The 16,779-nt window shown below is 51.3% G+C and overlaps 9 protein-coding genes across 9 annotated transcripts; 6 read left to right on the plus strand and 3 right to left on the minus strand.

Moving 5' to 3' along the window:
* Positions 1 to 318: 318 nt before the first annotated feature.
* CCOS01_06055 (uncharacterized protein) lies at positions 319 to 1,260 on the plus strand (the record flags this gene model as incomplete). Its single annotated transcript, XM_060454227.1, has 3 exons — positions 319 to 515; positions 581 to 736; positions 798 to 1,260. 3 exons carry the CDS (start codon positions 319 to 321, stop codon positions 1,258 to 1,260), a joined length of 816 nt encoding a protein of 271 aa, XP_060315999.1.
* Positions 1,261 to 2,819: 1,559 nt separating this feature from the next.
* Positions 2,820 to 3,491, minus strand: CCOS01_06056 (uncharacterized protein; the record flags this gene model as incomplete). Its single annotated transcript, XM_060454228.1, has 1 exon — positions 2,820 to 3,491. One exon carries the CDS (start codon positions 3,489 to 3,491, stop codon positions 2,820 to 2,822), a length of 672 nt encoding a protein of 223 aa, XP_060316000.1.
* Positions 3,492 to 4,267: 776 nt separating this feature from the next.
* Positions 4,268 to 5,728, plus strand: CCOS01_06057 (uncharacterized protein; the record flags this gene model as incomplete). The annotated part of the gene is made up of 5 exons (XM_060454229.1): positions 4,268 to 4,626; positions 4,687 to 4,876; positions 4,974 to 5,036; positions 5,109 to 5,399; positions 5,453 to 5,728. Coding segments are annotated over 5 exons (1,179 nt in total), but the record flags the coding sequence as incomplete, so codon positions are not given.
* Positions 5,729 to 6,297: 569 nt separating this feature from the next.
* Positions 6,298 to 8,094, plus strand: CCOS01_06058 (uncharacterized protein; the record flags this gene model as incomplete). The annotated part of the gene is made up of 1 exon (XM_060454230.1): positions 6,298 to 8,094. One exon carries the CDS (start codon positions 6,298 to 6,300, stop codon positions 8,092 to 8,094), a length of 1,797 nt encoding a protein of 598 aa, XP_060316002.1.
* A 913-nt stretch (positions 8,095 to 9,007) lies between these two features.
* Positions 9,008 to 9,166, minus strand: CCOS01_06059 (uncharacterized protein; the record flags this gene model as incomplete). Its single annotated transcript, XM_060454231.1, has 1 exon — positions 9,008 to 9,166. The coding sequence occupies one exon, from the start codon at positions 9,164 to 9,166 to the stop codon at positions 9,008 to 9,010; it is 159 nt and encodes a 52-aa protein (XP_060316003.1).
* Positions 9,167 to 11,509: 2,343 nt separating this feature from the next.
* CCOS01_06060 (uncharacterized protein) lies at positions 11,510 to 12,070 on the plus strand (the record flags this gene model as incomplete). The annotated part of the gene is made up of 1 exon (XM_060454232.1): positions 11,510 to 12,070. A coding segment is annotated over one exon (561 nt), but the record flags the coding sequence as incomplete, so codon positions are not given.
* A 396-nt stretch (positions 12,071 to 12,466) lies between these two features.
* Positions 12,467 to 13,069, plus strand: CCOS01_06061 (uncharacterized protein; the record flags this gene model as incomplete). Its single annotated transcript, XM_060454233.1, has 1 exon — positions 12,467 to 13,069. The coding sequence occupies one exon, from the start codon at positions 12,467 to 12,469 to the stop codon at positions 13,067 to 13,069; it is 603 nt and encodes a 200-aa protein (XP_060316005.1).
* A 677-nt stretch (positions 13,070 to 13,746) lies between these two features.
* Positions 13,747 to 14,269, plus strand: CCOS01_06062 (uncharacterized protein; the record flags this gene model as incomplete). Its single annotated transcript, XM_060454234.1, has 2 exons — positions 13,747 to 13,828; positions 13,884 to 14,269. The coding sequence occupies 2 exons, from the start codon at positions 13,747 to 13,749 to the stop codon at positions 14,267 to 14,269; spliced, it is 468 nt and encodes a 155-aa protein (XP_060316006.1).
* A 685-nt stretch (positions 14,270 to 14,954) lies between these two features.
* Positions 14,955 to 15,446, minus strand: CCOS01_06063 (hydroxyisourate hydrolase; the record flags this gene model as incomplete). Its single annotated transcript, XM_060454235.1, has 1 exon — positions 14,955 to 15,446. One exon carries the CDS (start codon positions 15,444 to 15,446, stop codon positions 14,955 to 14,957), a length of 492 nt encoding a protein of 163 aa, XP_060316007.1.
* Positions 15,447 to 16,779: the final 1,333 nt, after the last annotated feature.

Below are 16,779 nucleotides of genomic sequence, written 5' to 3' on the forward strand. Positions count from 1 at the left end.
TAACCCATAACGCGCGAATTCATATCATTCCAAAGGATCTTTAACTTTTCTTCTATTCGGCTCCTAGTCAGAACGTTTGATTCGCGGAAATCATTGGTCCACGTTGGATGACTATGCCATTCGTGCTTTGACTCACGAGAAATCTGTCTCCTTCATTAACAAGGTACCCAGACCATGCCATTCGCTGTACAAAGGTTGTTGTTCCAGACTCGCAGAGCATCCTACTACACTGCCGGGTGGGTAGCATGTGGGGGAATCATTCAGGACCCCGGTTCCTGAGGCATGTGACCTGGACGCCTTCTGGTGCGGTTGCCCTCAATGCGCCGCATCCTTGACGAAGACGCCCCTGCTGTTCGTGATTCCTCCGGTTGGGCTGCCGGGTCGAACCTCATGTTCAAGGAAGCAACACTCGGGCACGCGGGTCGTATAGAGAAGTCCCTCGCCGCATTGGGCTTGAACTGCAATATTGCACTGAAGTCGGTTAAACGCTGTAATGTCTATGACAAGAGAGACTCGTAAGCTGCGGTCAATGCCACGCCACCGAAGCAAAGAGACTAATCATGACTTTTCAGACGTACAGCCCCGAATTGAAAAAGCGCAAAGGTGATCTTCTCGATGAGATGTATCCGTCGATTCTCTTTGATCTCATCACCGCGCCTGAGAAGTCTGCTTCATCATTCAACCGACGGGCTGCGTCCCGCCACCGCCTTACAATGCCCCGGCTGTATACGGAAAAGTAGACGCGTTTGCTAACCGGCCCCGCCTCCTCCGGCTCGCAATCCAGCAGCTCCATAAAGGGATACTAAGACGCCTGCTATGCCGGCTCGGGCTCGTCCGCCTCTTAATCAGCCAGCTGCCAGAATGGCTGGTCCGGCTTCTGGCTGGCAAGCTGCTCCTCATAGAGCCAGCAGGCCTGCTCAGCATGCTCAGCCTCCTCCTCAGTTTGCCGCGCCTTGTGCCCCCGCGTGGGTCCCTCGACCTCCTGGCCAGCAAGCTTCTCCGTACGGTGCCGGTCCGCCTGCTCCACCTCGCGTCAGTTCCCACAACACTGGGACACCCGCTCAACTGCCCGAGCAACGAAATGTTCCCCAGAGTACTGGACGGGTAAATGGCCCCTTTCCACAATCTGGTCAACAGCAAATTGTTTTCGAAAACGTTCACTTCGTCAACCTCGCTGGCCCAGGGAACAAGGTTTACACGGCTGGAAAGCCGCACGAGAATAGGATCTCCCGATACGAGAGACAGAGAGGACCAATATAGATCCTTGGTACATGAGCAGAAGCTAGGCACAGAGTGATGATCGCTCTGAAAGGCCGGGTATGAGGGATGTACCATTGACTTGTAGTCTGCTGGTAACCTTATACGATTGTGGTGTGGTTGTTACGTGTTTCCCCCTCTTACTTGCTATTCTGTGTCTTCTCTTTCAGAGTGTTGATGATTCTTATACCTTTTCACGTTTTCGAATGCATGGATAGAAAGTCATTTCACGTATGCCGCTCTAAGGCCATCGAAATAAATATCCAAATCAATGATTCCAAAGTATACCTTGTCTCTGGGCACTGGCGAACCACTCGAAGGCCGTTCCAATACCTTCAAACCCCAGCGGTCTTTGTAGCTTTATAAGTCGACTACCACTACAGCAGATGAATGCAGGCATTTGCCGCCTGGGTTCTCGCGCCGTGCTATCCGAGTTTGTATCCTTTCCGAGGCATTTCCTCGACGTGCATTTTTTTTTAGGGGGGGGGTTCCCATATGTAATGAATGGTCGCGCATAGGTGCAGTATCGTCTGCCTCTGAATCCGGGCGTAGGCGCCTGCAAATACATCAATATTGTGCTTGGCAGCATATCACGCCACCTTCAAGGCGGCAGCAAATTGACAGGGTACTTGTGAGATAAGTCTCTTTCATCACACTGGCCGATGCCTGTCTCGCATAGTTACCCATTTGCCGTCAATTTAGTCACAGCTACAATGAATTCCAAGGTCGTGATGAAGTAAGCTACGAGCCATGAAAGATAATACAGAGGCTTGCCGCTCCGAAAAGACAGGAATCGGCTACGGAAGGTGACCAGCCTAATTAGTTACCATAGGCTCAGATATCAGACACGTTCTGAGCCAAGTTATTCCCGAGGTATATATGCAGCCGTGTCTCTATCAACATCAATAATACCTACGTGCTCGATCGTCTTCATTTATCCCCTTATTCCACCTTTATCGGACGCTCTTGGACATCAGGGCATCATTGACTGGCCTTTGTAAACTCCACCCGTCGAGCCCACAGCTAATACAGTCTAACACTTACATTCAGCCATTTATTTATCGCGGTTCATTCATTTTAGTTGCCTGCCAGGCGCTGCAGTCGTCCTAACCGTCCAACATTGGTCTGTCGCTATTGTCTCCAAACGCGTCTTGCGCTCTAGCCCAGCCATAGGCTGACGCACAACACTCCTCATGCCCTTTGCCCGAGCCACTACAAGTGAACGCGTCAGCCTGGTGTCTTTGATTAACAGTCGGCTATTCAAGATAGATCCATTAGGTTTAGCCAGACGCAAACCAGATATTGCTACGCTTGACACCGACAAGCGACCAGGTATTCCACTGTACATGTTTCAAACGAATTAGACCTCATTAAAATAAAAGTCAGAGAGCGACAAATTTATTGAAAGCAGGAACCCAACTTCTGTCTAGCGCGTAGAACAAAAATACAAACTCCGCGCTATTTCCCTCTATGGCTGAAAGTTGCTACGCAATAACGCCTCTCAGGTAGGTGATGTGAAGTGACACGGCTATCCTTACTCCGCAAAATGATATCCAACCCCACTAGTTGCCTCTATCAAAGGTTGAGCAAATGTATTGTTCACTGAGTTTGACAATCAAATTGTCCTTCCAAGGGAGAATCTTCGTGTCTTTCGCGGGCATTGGGTGTGGAATCCGCTTCTTGACATTGACATCTCTGTCGCGAATCCCCTCTTCGCACTTTCCATTGAAGACTTTGCTTCTCAACAATCCGAGGGCGTCGGACATGCACGTCAACTTCTCGTCGGTGACAGAATGGGAGCAGAGGCAAGACCTGAAGCCAGCAACGTTCCCATCGGGGCAGCAGTAGAAGATGCGATCGAGGTTACAGGGCGCTCCGGCTTCCCTTGCCGCCCTTGCTGCTAGCCAAAGTATTCCACGGGGTTTGATACAAAACTTCCCGTCATTCTTCCCATCTAGTCCGTCGAATAGGACTTCGTCGTCGGTTCGGTATTCAGGGAGCCTCTCGCATATATTCGCATCATTGTCTCCAATGCAGTCGATGAGTTTGTCAATCGTGAATGTTTTGAGAACGCACTGACTCATTGTGAGCCATGTCCATGCTTCTCCTGAGGATGGCTTGCAGTCCTCAGGTATTTTGATGCCCGAGCATGAGTTCTCCTTCCTGGCTTCAAGGTGATGACCAAGAGCATGTTGACCAATGCCGAGCAGGAGGATGGCGTAGGTTAACTGCATCGCAAAAGACGAAAGAAAGACGATTGGCAAGGAGCGAAGGATTTTGGTATGTTCCAGAGAACGACAGTCAATGATAGTATGTTGACGCTTTTAGATGGATGACAAGATAGCTGAGGCCGATGCTGTATGGATTGTAATGAGGGATGTCTTGTTTTATCAACTCTGGAAGTATGAACTTGGCGAACACATCTCGTGGGACCAAGGTTAGGCTTTTCGGATTTACGAGGAGCTTTTTGCACCTGCAGGCGCCCTAGTATCTAGTGAGGCGAAGCCAGATCTGAGTTGATGGAACATCAAGCTAATGCCTTACGGCGAACTGCAGAGTGTATGATGGGGTTCGATTCTGAAATTAAAGAGGGAAGGCAGTGCCCCGGGGCTGTTCCAACATTGTGTGACCCCAACCTACACATCAGGCTCTTTTCTGCTTATTTAGATCCAAATACCTCGGCGCTTCGCAAAAGCCCCTCCACCATCCCTCCTTCAAGATTTAGTCAGACAAATCCAAAGACAATTCTATCAGAGTACACAGGCTCTCCGATTCCATCGAGATATCGAGGTTCGCTGTACATCAGCCCCTTAGCCACCTCGGTATGTTATTTATTGCTATCGTACGGGACTCACACTGGATGCAAGCCAGTCCGGAACGAGTCAAATTCCCATTGAGGTGTGACACACCATTCGTTCCACGTCCAATGATGGCCTGGAGACATCTCTCCAGTCAATCAAAACACCGTTAATCACTCGGCACAGTTCCAATTCTTACTACACCATCTGCAGGAGTCTCGCCTGAAGGCGGCCTGTTTGCTGACAGCCTGATCTTCAAATACACCATAAGTACGCAGCCTGCCTCTTGGTACCACACACCCTTGAAAACGATGGGTTCTTGGGGGTTCAGACGAAGACTGGATCAGGCTTCACGGGGTCATGGGAATTATCAACGTGGATCATATATACCTCGACTACGGCTCCTCCCGCCCTGGTCTACATTCATCGTTTTCTTAACGCCAAGTCCATTCATTCGCAACCTCGTGATATTATCTCATATCAGGGCTCTCAACATGTCTTCAAGTGACAAGGAACTGAACTTCTTGAGCGTCATTGCCTATCCCAAGGCCCCCATCAAGCCCAATGTCGAGTATGCTTTGCCAGCTCCGCGTTATGAACCATCAGCTAACGCAATGTTTCCACAATATAGTATCGTCGCTGTCCACGGACTAAATCTTTCGGGTGCGGAGGATCACAGCTCCGAGGCATGGACCAGTGGTGGCAAGATGTGGTTGAAGGACTTCCTCCCTTCAAAAATGCCCCAAGCCCGCATCATGATGTATGGCTACGATGCTATCCCTGCCTTCCGCAAGTCGCGTGAGGGTATACAAGAATGGGTTGTTAGTTTGCTGGAGTTCTTAATTATGGAACGCGATGTATTGCATCAACCATTCCTTATATTAGTCAGTGAGTCATGACTTTGCTGATGATATTTAGGCCCAACCTGATCGACCGCTCATATTCGTGTGCCACAGTCTTGGGGGAATAGTGGTGAAGAGAGTAAGTCAATGTCACAAGCGCAAGCCAAGCCAACGGAATGAATAGTGGAAGGCTGACGGTTGATTGCTTGAGGCTATGACGGAAGCGAGACAGAACGAAAGATACAAGGCAATCTACGACGCAACATACGGCATGGCATTCTTTGGGACACCTCACAATGGCAGTAAACTCGCTTCACTCGCTTCAGTTGTTGCCAATGTTTTCAGTGTAGTTCTTCGCAACCCTCAACCAAGCTTCATGGAAGCGCTGAAAAGGAATTCTCTTTTTGCCGACGTCATAAGAGATGACTTTAGACATGGCCTGGAAAAGTTCCATGTGTTGAGCTATTATGAGACTATTCCGCCCGAGAACATGACTGGGCTAGTATGTATGCCTCTTCTAGAAAATGTCAAATTGGCTAATCCCGTAATTTCCAGGTCGTCGACAAAAAGTCGGCCGTGTTGGGTCTTCCAAGCAGTCAGGAAACGCCCATCTCTCTTGCGGGCAAGGATCATTCGGCGCTATGCAAGTTTGACAACGAAGAGGCTAGTGATTGCAAGAAGGTCATGTTTGGTATATCAAAGCTATGTGCTGCTGCTGTTGCTGCGAGGTTGAGATTGGCTGAGGAAGCGAAAGCGCTCGCTGACCTCCAAGAGTTGCGCGCTCCATCGGCAGAACCAACGACCAAGGAGGGAAATCGCGACTGTACGTAGACTCTGAGGCTCAAGGTAGACGCGGAAGCGGCCTGCTGATAGTAGATAGTGCAGAATCGAATGGACATGGAGCAGGGGCGACTGACAGAAAAAGGGGAGCAGCTCCGGCGCGGTTAGTTACATTGAATGCTTTATCATCGTGACTGGACGTCTGATTTGCCGCAGATTGTTTGGATATCTTGGTATCAGGCTTTCCAGAACTAAGAAGACGTTATGACGAAGTGTTTTCAAATGATCAACATAGCCTCCCAGATTGTTGGCTATTCCGGACCTCCCAGTTCATGGATTGGGAAGTCCTAGGCAAGGACCACTCGTTCCTATCAGTTGAAGGAAACCTTGGCTCAGGAAAATCGGTCCTCATGAAAAAGGCTGTTCAGTATTGTGAGCAACGCAAAGAGCAACCCGATAGTCGGCTGACTCTGAATTTCTTTTTCGACGCGAAGTCTCGTGACAGACAACCATTTTGCAGCTCAGGTGTAGGCATGTATCGGACACTTTTGTATCATGCAATCGCTCGGTCCGAATGCCTTCCTACACATCTTCTCAAGGACTTCCTTAGGGCATGGAAGATGCCAGGCCACTCGTGGACTCAATTTGATTTGCAGAACGACTTGAAAAGTGTGTTTCTGGAAGTCACTTCGACGCAACAGGACAATGCTACCGTGCGGAATATCTTTATCTTCCTCGATGCTCTCGACGAATGGGATGAGAATGACCGCAAAAATTCGTCGGAGTTCGAATTCTTTGAAAATCTCGTTCAGAAAGATGTACCCCTCAAAATCTGCTCGTCGACCCGCCCTCGCTCCTCTCCGACCTCGAGAGGATCTGTGATCGAGATGGAGAGTCACAACAGCGAAGACATCGGTCGTTACCTTCAAAAGACTATTGGGGGACGTCACATGAAAGATACACGTCGCCGGGTTCTCATTGAGAACCTCAGTATGAAGGCTAATCACAACTTCATGTGGCTTGTTTTGGTCGTCTGGGATCTAGACAACTGGCCTACAGTAGACTTTGCCACCACCGAAAATATTCTGAAAAGAATCCAGAAAATCCCGAAGGAGCTGAAGGCATTGTACGATGAGATCCTCGAAAGGCTTGCCAGAAAATCCGACGACGCCATGCGGGAAGAGAGCTATTTTCTCCTCCAACTCATAGCTTTCGCCAAGGAGGCTCTGTCACTTCAAGAAGTGATGGAAGCTATCTCAATCCTCATTTACCCAGATACGTGGCAGTCACAGCTGGAACATTTCGAAACATTGGACTTTGCCGCATGTATCCGAACGTGGTCGAGAGGCCTCGTTGAGGTCATCCGACCCGGTTCTCAGGAAACACCTGGGCCGAGTATCGTGCAGTTTGCGCATACGTCGATCCATCGACTTTTGGTAGACCATTGCGGGCTGAAATATTTCGACCCGGCTGCCCAAGACCCGACAACCAACAAAATAATGTGTCATTATCGTCTGTTCGAGCTTTGCGTCAAATACCTGGAACGCGACACATTAGCCCAACCAGGACTGAAGCTACACCAATACGTTATGTCTTTTTGGATGGAACATGCCCGCAACAGTGGCGAGCGTATGGATGCGAAGCAATTCGTTTTTCCAGGCTTTCTCAAAAAGTGCAACGCGATCACCAAGAACATCGTTCTATCATCTCGAGAAAACATGATCCGGCGCAGTAACATGGGCAAATTCCGTGGCTGTGGATCGATAACCTACGAGGAGCGACTCATATGTCTGCTGGCCGCTGAGGGGTGCACTCAGCTTCTAGTCGTGCATCGAGGGTGTACTCTCTGTTATGGTACAACAACGGCTCTTGGGGAGCAAGAAAGCATGCTTGGTTCAGGATGTGCGTTGCTTCAAGCTGCTGAGCACAACAGGGTACAGACCGTCCAATATCTTGTCCGACAATTGAACTGCGACGTCAACTTCAGAGGTGGCGAGATCAACACAACGCCATTGTGTCAAGCTGTTCGATCGGGTTCGGTGGACATGGTCAAAGCCTTGCTGGATCTGGGCGCCAAAGTGGATGTGTGTGCCGCGAGGACCTTCAAGTCACCTTTGAATACAGCAGTCGGCTACAATGATGTGACGATTGCGAAGATACTTCTCAACCACCCAGGAGTTGATCGCCGTCGTTTGCTTTGCCAACCCGACATGTATGGCCAGTACGCTTTACATATCGCTGCGTATCATGGGTTGGCTTCTATGGTAGAAACTCTTTGCGAGCCTTGTGAAAGAGACGAAATTGGCTACATCTTGGACTTGAGCGACAGAAACGGTGAGACAGCCTACATGGTGGCCGTGAGAAAAGGTCATGACACAGTCGCCGCGGAGATATTGAAACGGCTGCTTGACAGTTAGTAAGCCTCAGCATGATTGTGGAGGAAGCCTAGTTGAATACGGTGTTTTATCGAGATGAATAAAAGTGTAGACGATTGTTCATGCGTTCTGTGAGATCAAGGTACGATGTCCTCACTTCAAAGCATAGTCTGGACTCGCCTAGCGCGCTTCTCGGCATATGGCGAAGCCGGGGAAAGAAGACTAAGCCAAGTACGAGGGGAGCGCACGGCAAACATTTCAAATCGCAGCTGCAGGTTATTCTTCGCACGTGCAGACGCCCAGAAGCTAAAGCTAGATGGCTGGGCAGCGAGAGTAGAGAGAACGACGAAAATGAGCCCTCTCTCTCAGACTACAGTGGTCAAGAGTACCGTGTCGGTGCGTAGAGTACTAGAGATGACTGCCCGACGGGAGTCAAGCCATCCGAACTGTATCGTTCACGAGCTTTCCTCATTCAACCTAGGATATCCAAACATGGTCTAGAACGGGTTGGCCTCAGCTCAACTCAGCTCTTGTTACAAGGAACGCTACCTGAGGTTATTTGATATCTGTCTCAGTAGCTTGTCGTGGTTAAGAAAAAGTGGACATCTCAGGAACGCAATTGATTAATGGGATGGCTGTGGGCGTAGGGAATGCTAGATCGTGCCTGGGAGGAGAGACATGCGCAGATAGGACACTCCCGGGCACGATAAGATTGGGAACGGAACGAGAGACGTCAACGTTCCAGTTGAGCCCGTCACTGAGGTTTGGGTTCGTGGGATGTTGGGCCGTGATCTGCACATTGTCTTTTACGTTTTCACCGCCATGAACTGCACACAGCACATACTGTGAGAACATGCCATTTGGCGGGCCAAAATGCCAGATATCCTGAAAACCTTTACTTTTCCCCAGGTTTTCCGGTAACACAGTAGCATTCGGTTCACGGATTTGGTAGCGATCAGAGATTGAAATCAAGCCGAGGGTCAGCGGGATTCGCAACGGGCAAACGGTGACGGCGGCGGCGACGGGATTCGTGTGCGTTGTGGAGTTGAATGACCACGGGGTGGGGCCTGCTGGCTGGAGACATTTGAAGAGCTTGTCCTGCTGGAAGATTCATGACTGGAGTGGCGGCGTAGTGGAGAATGGGAAGACGGTCTCCGGCTCGGGTGCTCGGCGCCTGGGAGAGGCTTGGAAGGTCTCCAGTGACGGAACGCCGAGAAGCCTGTGGCTCTCCTTGACGAATGTATTTCATAGCGTTTGGTTGGTGGGCAGAAACTTGGATAAGAAACTTGAACTCTTCACATTTTCCAGAGACAGGAAGATCGGAGGCCGCGTAACGCGGGATGGTCCCCAACTGTGGCTGAGAACGAATCACTGCGCAGCTTCCAAATATCCACTCGATGTGTGGCGCGGGGTGGTTTACGCTTTGGCCAATCACGGGCAAGGCGCCTGCTCCACCCAGTTTGTTCAGGTCGTCAGGGTCCCTTCCGGTGGGAGAATGCAGAATGTAGAATACCTAGGTACCCCACCTCCGCCCGCCGCATCGCCGCAGTTGTCTTCCGGTTCTCAACAGTGATGGGATCTGTCCCAATGGAGTATAGCCTATAGTAGGCGCAGAAGGGGCAGGGATGCTTACGAATGATTTCAGCGAGAGAGAGAGGGAAAACTGCCTGGCTGTGGGACACTGCTGGTCCCCTTTCCAGCTGAGAGAAGAAGGCGCAAGAAAGGGTGCCCATTGGAGTGGATACCAGCAACGGTGGCCCATGGAGAAAAGGCAAGAAAAGGGTTCTTGTTGTTCTTCCATGGGGCATGGCACCCGCGGGCCAACAGACTTTCCGGATAGAATGAATAAGGCCTCAAATAGGACGTGCCCGATCTCTACGGAGTACGGAGTAATAGTGTACATACACTTACATACTAATTAGGGGACTCTTCATCGCCTAGTACCGATACAGCTTTGTGGGCAAGGGAGCGGTAAATGAGAGTTCTAAGCATAGTTGGATTTAGAGTGCGGTCCCCCTCTAGGCTCTGCGACGCTGCGCGTTGGGCTGAGCCGGGGTAGGCCTGCGCCGCTTGCCAAGCTCGGCGCCAAGAGCTAGTACAAACGTGGACGGTTGAGGCTTGGGAAGTCGACGACTTGTCAGTCTTGAAGTTAGTATTGCTAGCTAACCTCATGGTCTGCCGTGTGCCGTGTGCCGGTCAGCAACAAGTCACGGGGAGCTGTGTCTTGTTAGCTGGCCTCACGATGTTGCTTTGCAGTAGTCGTGAGATGATTACGTTAGTGAGTAAAAGAGTCAGTCGTCTCCCTGGAGGCCAGTGAGGGAGCCGGCAATGAGACACCGAGACATCGGGTGAGCGCCCAACCGTGGGGTTTGATTGGCATCGCTGGATCGTCGGAACGCTAATTGATGTGGGAAACGAGGTGACATTGGGGACAGTGACGATTAACCCGGATACTCTCGGTTGCGTTGTATGAAGTATGGAGACGTTGAGCCTTGAGGGGAGATGTTTGGGTTCCCTCAAGAACAACCTTCACCCCTTCCTGGTGCTCTTGCTTTGACTCTTGATGACAGCTGCGTTTGGACAGGTTTTTGGTGTTGCACGAGTAGTATGTCCCTAACACCAATCGTGGCAGTTGACTGGGGCCAGTAGCAAGAAAGCTTTTTTCTATCCTGCATGCTAGAGGCTGGGGCATGTCATGAGTCGACACCCATGAGGACTGTCAGAGCTTGGTGCTTGAGAATAACACACGGGCGATAGCTCGACAAGAATCATCAACGACAACACCAACAGAAAAAAAGAGTCACAGACAATTGCCGGACAGGTGCCATATTGCGATGTGATGGGGATCGCGGTTTTGGGACAGCGACTACGAGGTGCTAAATGGCGTTAAACCCTGGAAGTCTTTTCCCGGTTGGGAAAGGCGCGGCTGGGTACCTCTTCAAGCCCGTGGGACGGATATGACCGACCGGCCGGGTACACCTGGCGGGGGGGCGCCCCTTTGAGATGCTACGCCGGTGATCAATTCGGTCACTGGTGTCAATCACTGTCAACTAATCCCTTCCTCTGCACTCAGACATGCAACATGGTAGTAGAGTGATTGACAAAACTGACCTCACCGGTCGCGGCCTTCCAACTTTCTCTCCAAGTCACTCCCGTCCAAATGAGGGAGGGCAATAGCACTAGACGATATAAACAACGGGGATGCCGCCTTACCGCGAGATTGACACAGTCCACGGTTCGCATCGTAACTTTGGAAAGAACAACCTTGACCACCACTTGCACCGCACCTTCCTTGAACTTCTATCTGTACTTGAATGCCATCACTCCTCCCCACTTTCGGCATAACGAACCGCACGTCAACAGTCAACGCGAACCACAACATTTTGACTCGAGATCCCCGCCTCCAACCTTGAAAAATATACTTTTCTGAGATCGTCGTATCTTCTTCTCTGACAAGACACACCTCCTCGACTCGACATTCCGCAACATCCAAGCTTCTCACCTATTCTCGAACCTTGCAACCTGCGAATACCTTCCCACATCCATTCTACCTATCCCCGCAAAGCCGTTTCAGCTTCGACTCTCGACGACAACAGCTTGGGCCAAGAAAATACTCTTTGTCAACAATTCGTACTCAGCGTCTTCATTTTCTTCTTCACCATCATCTTCGGCACAAAACCCAACTTGTGTCCCCTACCGCGCGCTTGTTCAGTGGAGACCACTTTGGACCCCTCGACGTCTTCGTCATTCTGATTCTGCCACTCGATGCAAAAGCAATATCATTGGGACATCCAGTCAACCCGCCCAGAACATACCACAGACAGCTGAGCGCTTGGTTAACACGGATTCAACTCTCCGTCCCGCTGCGCTGCGCTGTCTTGCCCAGACTCCCCGCCTATCCTACCGCCTACCCAAGACAGGATTATTCCTCAAGAGGGTTCCACCGCTGACGCTCTGGCTCTCAACCGAGCGGAATACCGGCACACATCGCACCAATGGCCTTCGTCGCCCAAGGTAAGCCATGCCATTTTCCCTTGTTTGCCATGTCTCTCAGTTTCTTGTCCGTCCCCCAAGCACACCAATCTCCATCCCTCGCCTCTTCTTTTCTTTCCATTTTCTCAACCCACTCAGTCCCCTCTTCCGTTTGCTCGGAACCCTTGTCGTCCACTCGTCATTCCACGATGCTCAAGAGAGGAAACTGTCCTCCGCCGCCGGGATTCCCGTGCTCTCTCTCGCAGAACGGATGCTCCTCCACCTTTAGGCCACTCTACATTTCTCTTCACTTGCACCACTTGTTAGTGTTTTTTTGTTGGGACTATTTTTTCTCGGCAACTTTCCATGAAAGCCTGAGAATGGTGTGGCACCATCAGAGTTCGGAACATGACACTGCCAAACACCAATCGTCATGACTTCCATGTGCGCATGGTGTGCCCGAGTCCCTCATGCAGGTCATCCCAGGCTGCCGCTGGCTGGCTATAAGCTGCTGGCTACTGCAAGTTGCTGCTCAAGTGTTCTGCAGACCAAGCAAAACAACCAGCCAAAAGTATCCGTCCAAACTTCACCGCTGGTATGTGTGTCTCTGAGCGAGTTTAGTGCTCCGGCTTCTGCGTTTCTTTCTATGTCTAAGGCTGCATGTCCTCGAACATTTGTTAGCTCTTCCCCGCCTCTCGTGCCGTACTACCCTGCCACCCCTAGTCACTGGCTGGCATTGCTGTGCTTTGCTGCGGCCCAGTCATCTCATCGCTGCTGCTGCGCTCGACTGTGCCTTTGCAAGCGGAAGGCCGAGCCCGAGCGAACGAACAGCGCAGCACCCAGCGATGGAGCGAGAGCGAACAAGAAATACCAGGGCACGCAAGTCAGACCTCGTAGGGATCCCCTCCAAGTCTCCTACACCGGGGCCATTCGTTACCCGCCGTGCACAGGAAATCCAAGAGGCGGAAAGACGGTTACGTGTTTCCAGATGCGGCAAAACAAGAAGAGCCAAAAAAGCATAGGCCAGTGGCCACTCTTCTTCTGACTGCAACCTGCTCTAAATACCGTGACTATCCCACCCCTCCCCATCTGAAGCCCCATTCCCGCGGTTAGTTCCAGCTACTGTGTTCCATTCACACTATTGAGCGAAAAGAGAACGCCCAGAGGCGGATTACCGGTGCGGAGTCTCGCATTCTCATTTGCTCATAACTGCTACTGCTGCTGCTGCTCTCGTCTCGTTCCTGACCTTGCCGTTCCGGTCTCATTAACTGGTCTCGTCTTATTCGGGAGGGGATTCGTAATTGCCCAAGACGCTAAAGGATCAAACGGCAACACTCATCACCGAACTGCCTCAGCAAAGAAATCCCGACGGCGTCTCGCCCTGTTCTATTTTCCTCTCACCTTTCTATCTCCCGAAACTTCTTTGTTCCTTCCTCTCAATTATCCAGAATTCCAGTTATTCTGCAACAGTTTTCTGTTACCTACCCACAACAAAGGGAGCAGCCTCTCTCACCCACCTGCGGTCTACTATTTGCCCCTCGGGACTCTACCCATCTTATTTACCACCACCCTTCCAACGCTTTTATTCCACTGAATACTGGCCCCAAAAAACTACCCGCTGTGACCGCTACCTGACCTTCCGCCACTTTATTACCGTCGATCTTCCACCATCGGTTCCCCCACAATAAACTAAGATCGTATCTTCGTGCAGAGCCTCACACAATGACCAACACACCACGAAGTCCGTCGACCAAGAGCCAGGCTAGTCTTCGAGACACTGGCTTCCCTGAGCCTTTCAACGGAGGTAAGTTTCTTGGAATGAGGCGCAAAATCTATGGTCCATTTACTAAGCAATATAGAACGCAACACTACGCTCCCGCATCCCGACGCCAACCTTTCGCCCAACGCAGTCATCTCGCAGGAGGATCTCGCTGGAAATCGAGCCCGTACACGACGTTCTTTCCTGCAAAAGCATAGACGCACCATCAGCCATGGACGCATCACTCCTCAAATGGAGGCACTCTACAGCAGCGAAGCCCTAGCCGAAGCCGAAGCCGCCATCCTCGAAGCAGACGTCCCGTCCAACACCAGCCAGTCTAGTTTGCCGGCCGCGGGACGCATGAGCAGAGACGATGCCGAGAGTATGCTTTCCCACAGCGGTGGCGACCTTTCGCCCGTCACGTCGGCTCAGAGCAACGGACGCAAAGGCAGCCTGTTTAGAAAGCTTGGCTGGAAGAAGCCGTAGAGTCACAACATCTGCGATACGAAAGTGAGGAATCACGAAACCAGGCGGCGAACTATCGACCCGATGTACCGCGCACACGATTAAAACGGCCGAAAAGAATTTGTAAAACAGACACACCACAGCGCAAGCGCGGAGTTTTCTTTTGACCTGCAACATGGGGTTGGGCACAACCAAAGGCGGGCTTGGAATTTTGATTTTGGGAATGGGATTGGACACGGAGTATAGGGATCGTACAACACTAGGCCATCGTCATAGAGGATATTGGTCCTCTGAATTTTCACCTTCACAGATGATCCTGACGGGTGGAAATGTGCATCACGAGGGACAATAACCTACGACGGTGAACAGACTATCGTTAAAACATAGTAATTCTATCGTTTAGTTGCAAGTTTCTTGCACTATTCACTTGGTCCTTTCTTCTGCCCTTTCAACGTGATTAACGATCCCTCTTAGTGGCTTTGGTTCTGTGTTGGACGCGAGCTGCTCTGGTTCTTGAGGTATTCCCAAAGTAAGAGGTCCATGGTCCAGACCCACGATACGTGAGATTTACCACCAGACACCGGCCATCGCACAGCTCGATTCTCTATCCACATGGAAACCATCCCGCTCGCAGCCACAAAACCAGCTCACCTCATTCCCCCGCGGAATCCGACATCATCCCCCTGTCATAACTTGACATCCGAGCTTAGCTGCCCCGGTAGGTGGTATAGCTATACGGGCTCAACAGCAACGGAACGTGATAATGCTGGCCCCTCTTCACCGTGAAAACCACCACGGCCTCGGGGAAGAAGGTCTCGTCCTCGCCGCCAAAGTAGGACGCCGTGTCGAACTTGAGAGTCCAGCGAGAGGACGTCACCGCGGAGGCGGAGGCGGCCTCGATCTCGCCGAGGACGTCGTCGAGGGTGTAGACGGGGACCTCGCCCGACGAGGTGGCGGAGGAGAAGGGCAGCCAGGATTTGACGCGGCCGTCTTCGTCTGTGGTGGATTCGAATTCTTTGAGGACGCCTCCGGGCGTGGTGGTGTTGGGAGAGGCGGAGCCGGAGGTGACGGCGGAGGAGGAGGAGGGGTGAGGGGAGGGGATGGTGGTGGAGAGCTGGACGCGGACGTTGCGGGCTGGTTTTCCGGCTGATGTGTCTAGGACGTGGCAGGTTATGCGGTCTTTTGTTTGGGTGGCCATTTTGGCGGTTGAGATTGAGGTTGAGGTTGTGGTGTTTGTGGTTGTGGTTTGGGGATTGAGGTTTAATTTGCTTCGTAGGGGCATGGGAGTTTGAGATGTTTGTGGTGGAGCTTGGGGTTGGGCTGCGTTGGGTGAGTGAGTGTGAGTGAGTGTGAGGCGGTGGTGATGGGTCGAGTGAGGTGGGATGAGGTGAGGTGAGAGGCGAGGTGAGGCTCACGCTGGACGGCGGGGTAAATTCGCCCTGCCTGCGTGTAAGGCGGAATTGCTTGGCTCCCTGCCTGGCTGAAGTGGGGCACTTTATAGGACCTGAGTCCTAGGTGAAGAAGTACCGGGCTTACAGTCCTACAATTTAAATGGAAAGATAGTAGAGGTAAAAATCAAAGAAGAGGTTCGAGCTACCTATATCCAGAGAAGTCAGGATGATCTTTTGTCTTGTCGCGTGGGAGAGAAAAGGCTCTATAGCTCTTTTTTTTTTTCCTTCATTCGGGGGACCGAAGTCGGTGCCGGACGGCGCCGTGATGCGATGACGGGAGAATGGTGGGGCCCACAAATATATAATGTACGGACACGGAGATGGCCCCGGAACTGAATGGCCTTTAAAAGGTGCGTTGATATGCCTAGATCTCCATTCAACTGGACGGTGTTAAAATCGACTTTGGAGTCACGTTCCATCAATTCTTTTGCCACATTGCGCAGGATCAGAGATGGTGGATGTGGAACCCAAGCTATATGGGCCTTTTCCTGATAAGAGATACTTGAAGGTCAGAACCCAAAGGAAGGCGCGCTTCGATTAAGCCTACCTTTAATCACCGGTCAAGGTGTGAATGAATTGATGGACTTCTAAGAAATGTAAAACTAGAAGGATAAATCTAAGCATTGTTTGGCAAGCCTCTCTACGCTATCTTTATTTACCAACATTGCGAGCATTCTGGGGAATCTCACAGGCGAAACGAGGGGACTGTTTCTGAGAAAGTCACCTCTAGTTCAGTGTTTGATAACCGCCCTCTTCAGTAGACGAGATCATTATGCGATAAATCCAACAACCAACCCAGATGTATCCTACATATCCCCTCTACCTGATCCAGTAGATTAAAGACTTCCGTACTATACGGCAACGCATCCGTGAGATGGTGGGAGGATGGGAGGGGCACAGACAAAAAGCTCCGGCACATGCCGGGGGAACAGAACGGGAGGCCCCGGCGGGTGGACCTGAATGTTGCTGGCGCCTCAGCACGCTTAGGTGGGAGTTTGAAGAGGTCTGGGCTTCTGTCACAGCACCACCACAGAAAGCCACACCAGAAAGGCAGCATACGTCATTTGGCCTGTGCGCTTT

This window comes from Colletotrichum costaricense, assembly GCF_030867565.1.
Source record: "Colletotrichum costaricense strain IMI 309622 chromosome Unknown Scaffold_5.1, whole genome shotgun sequence".
Lineage (NCBI taxonomy): Eukaryota > Fungi > Ascomycota > Sordariomycetes > Glomerellales > Glomerellaceae > Colletotrichum > Colletotrichum costaricense.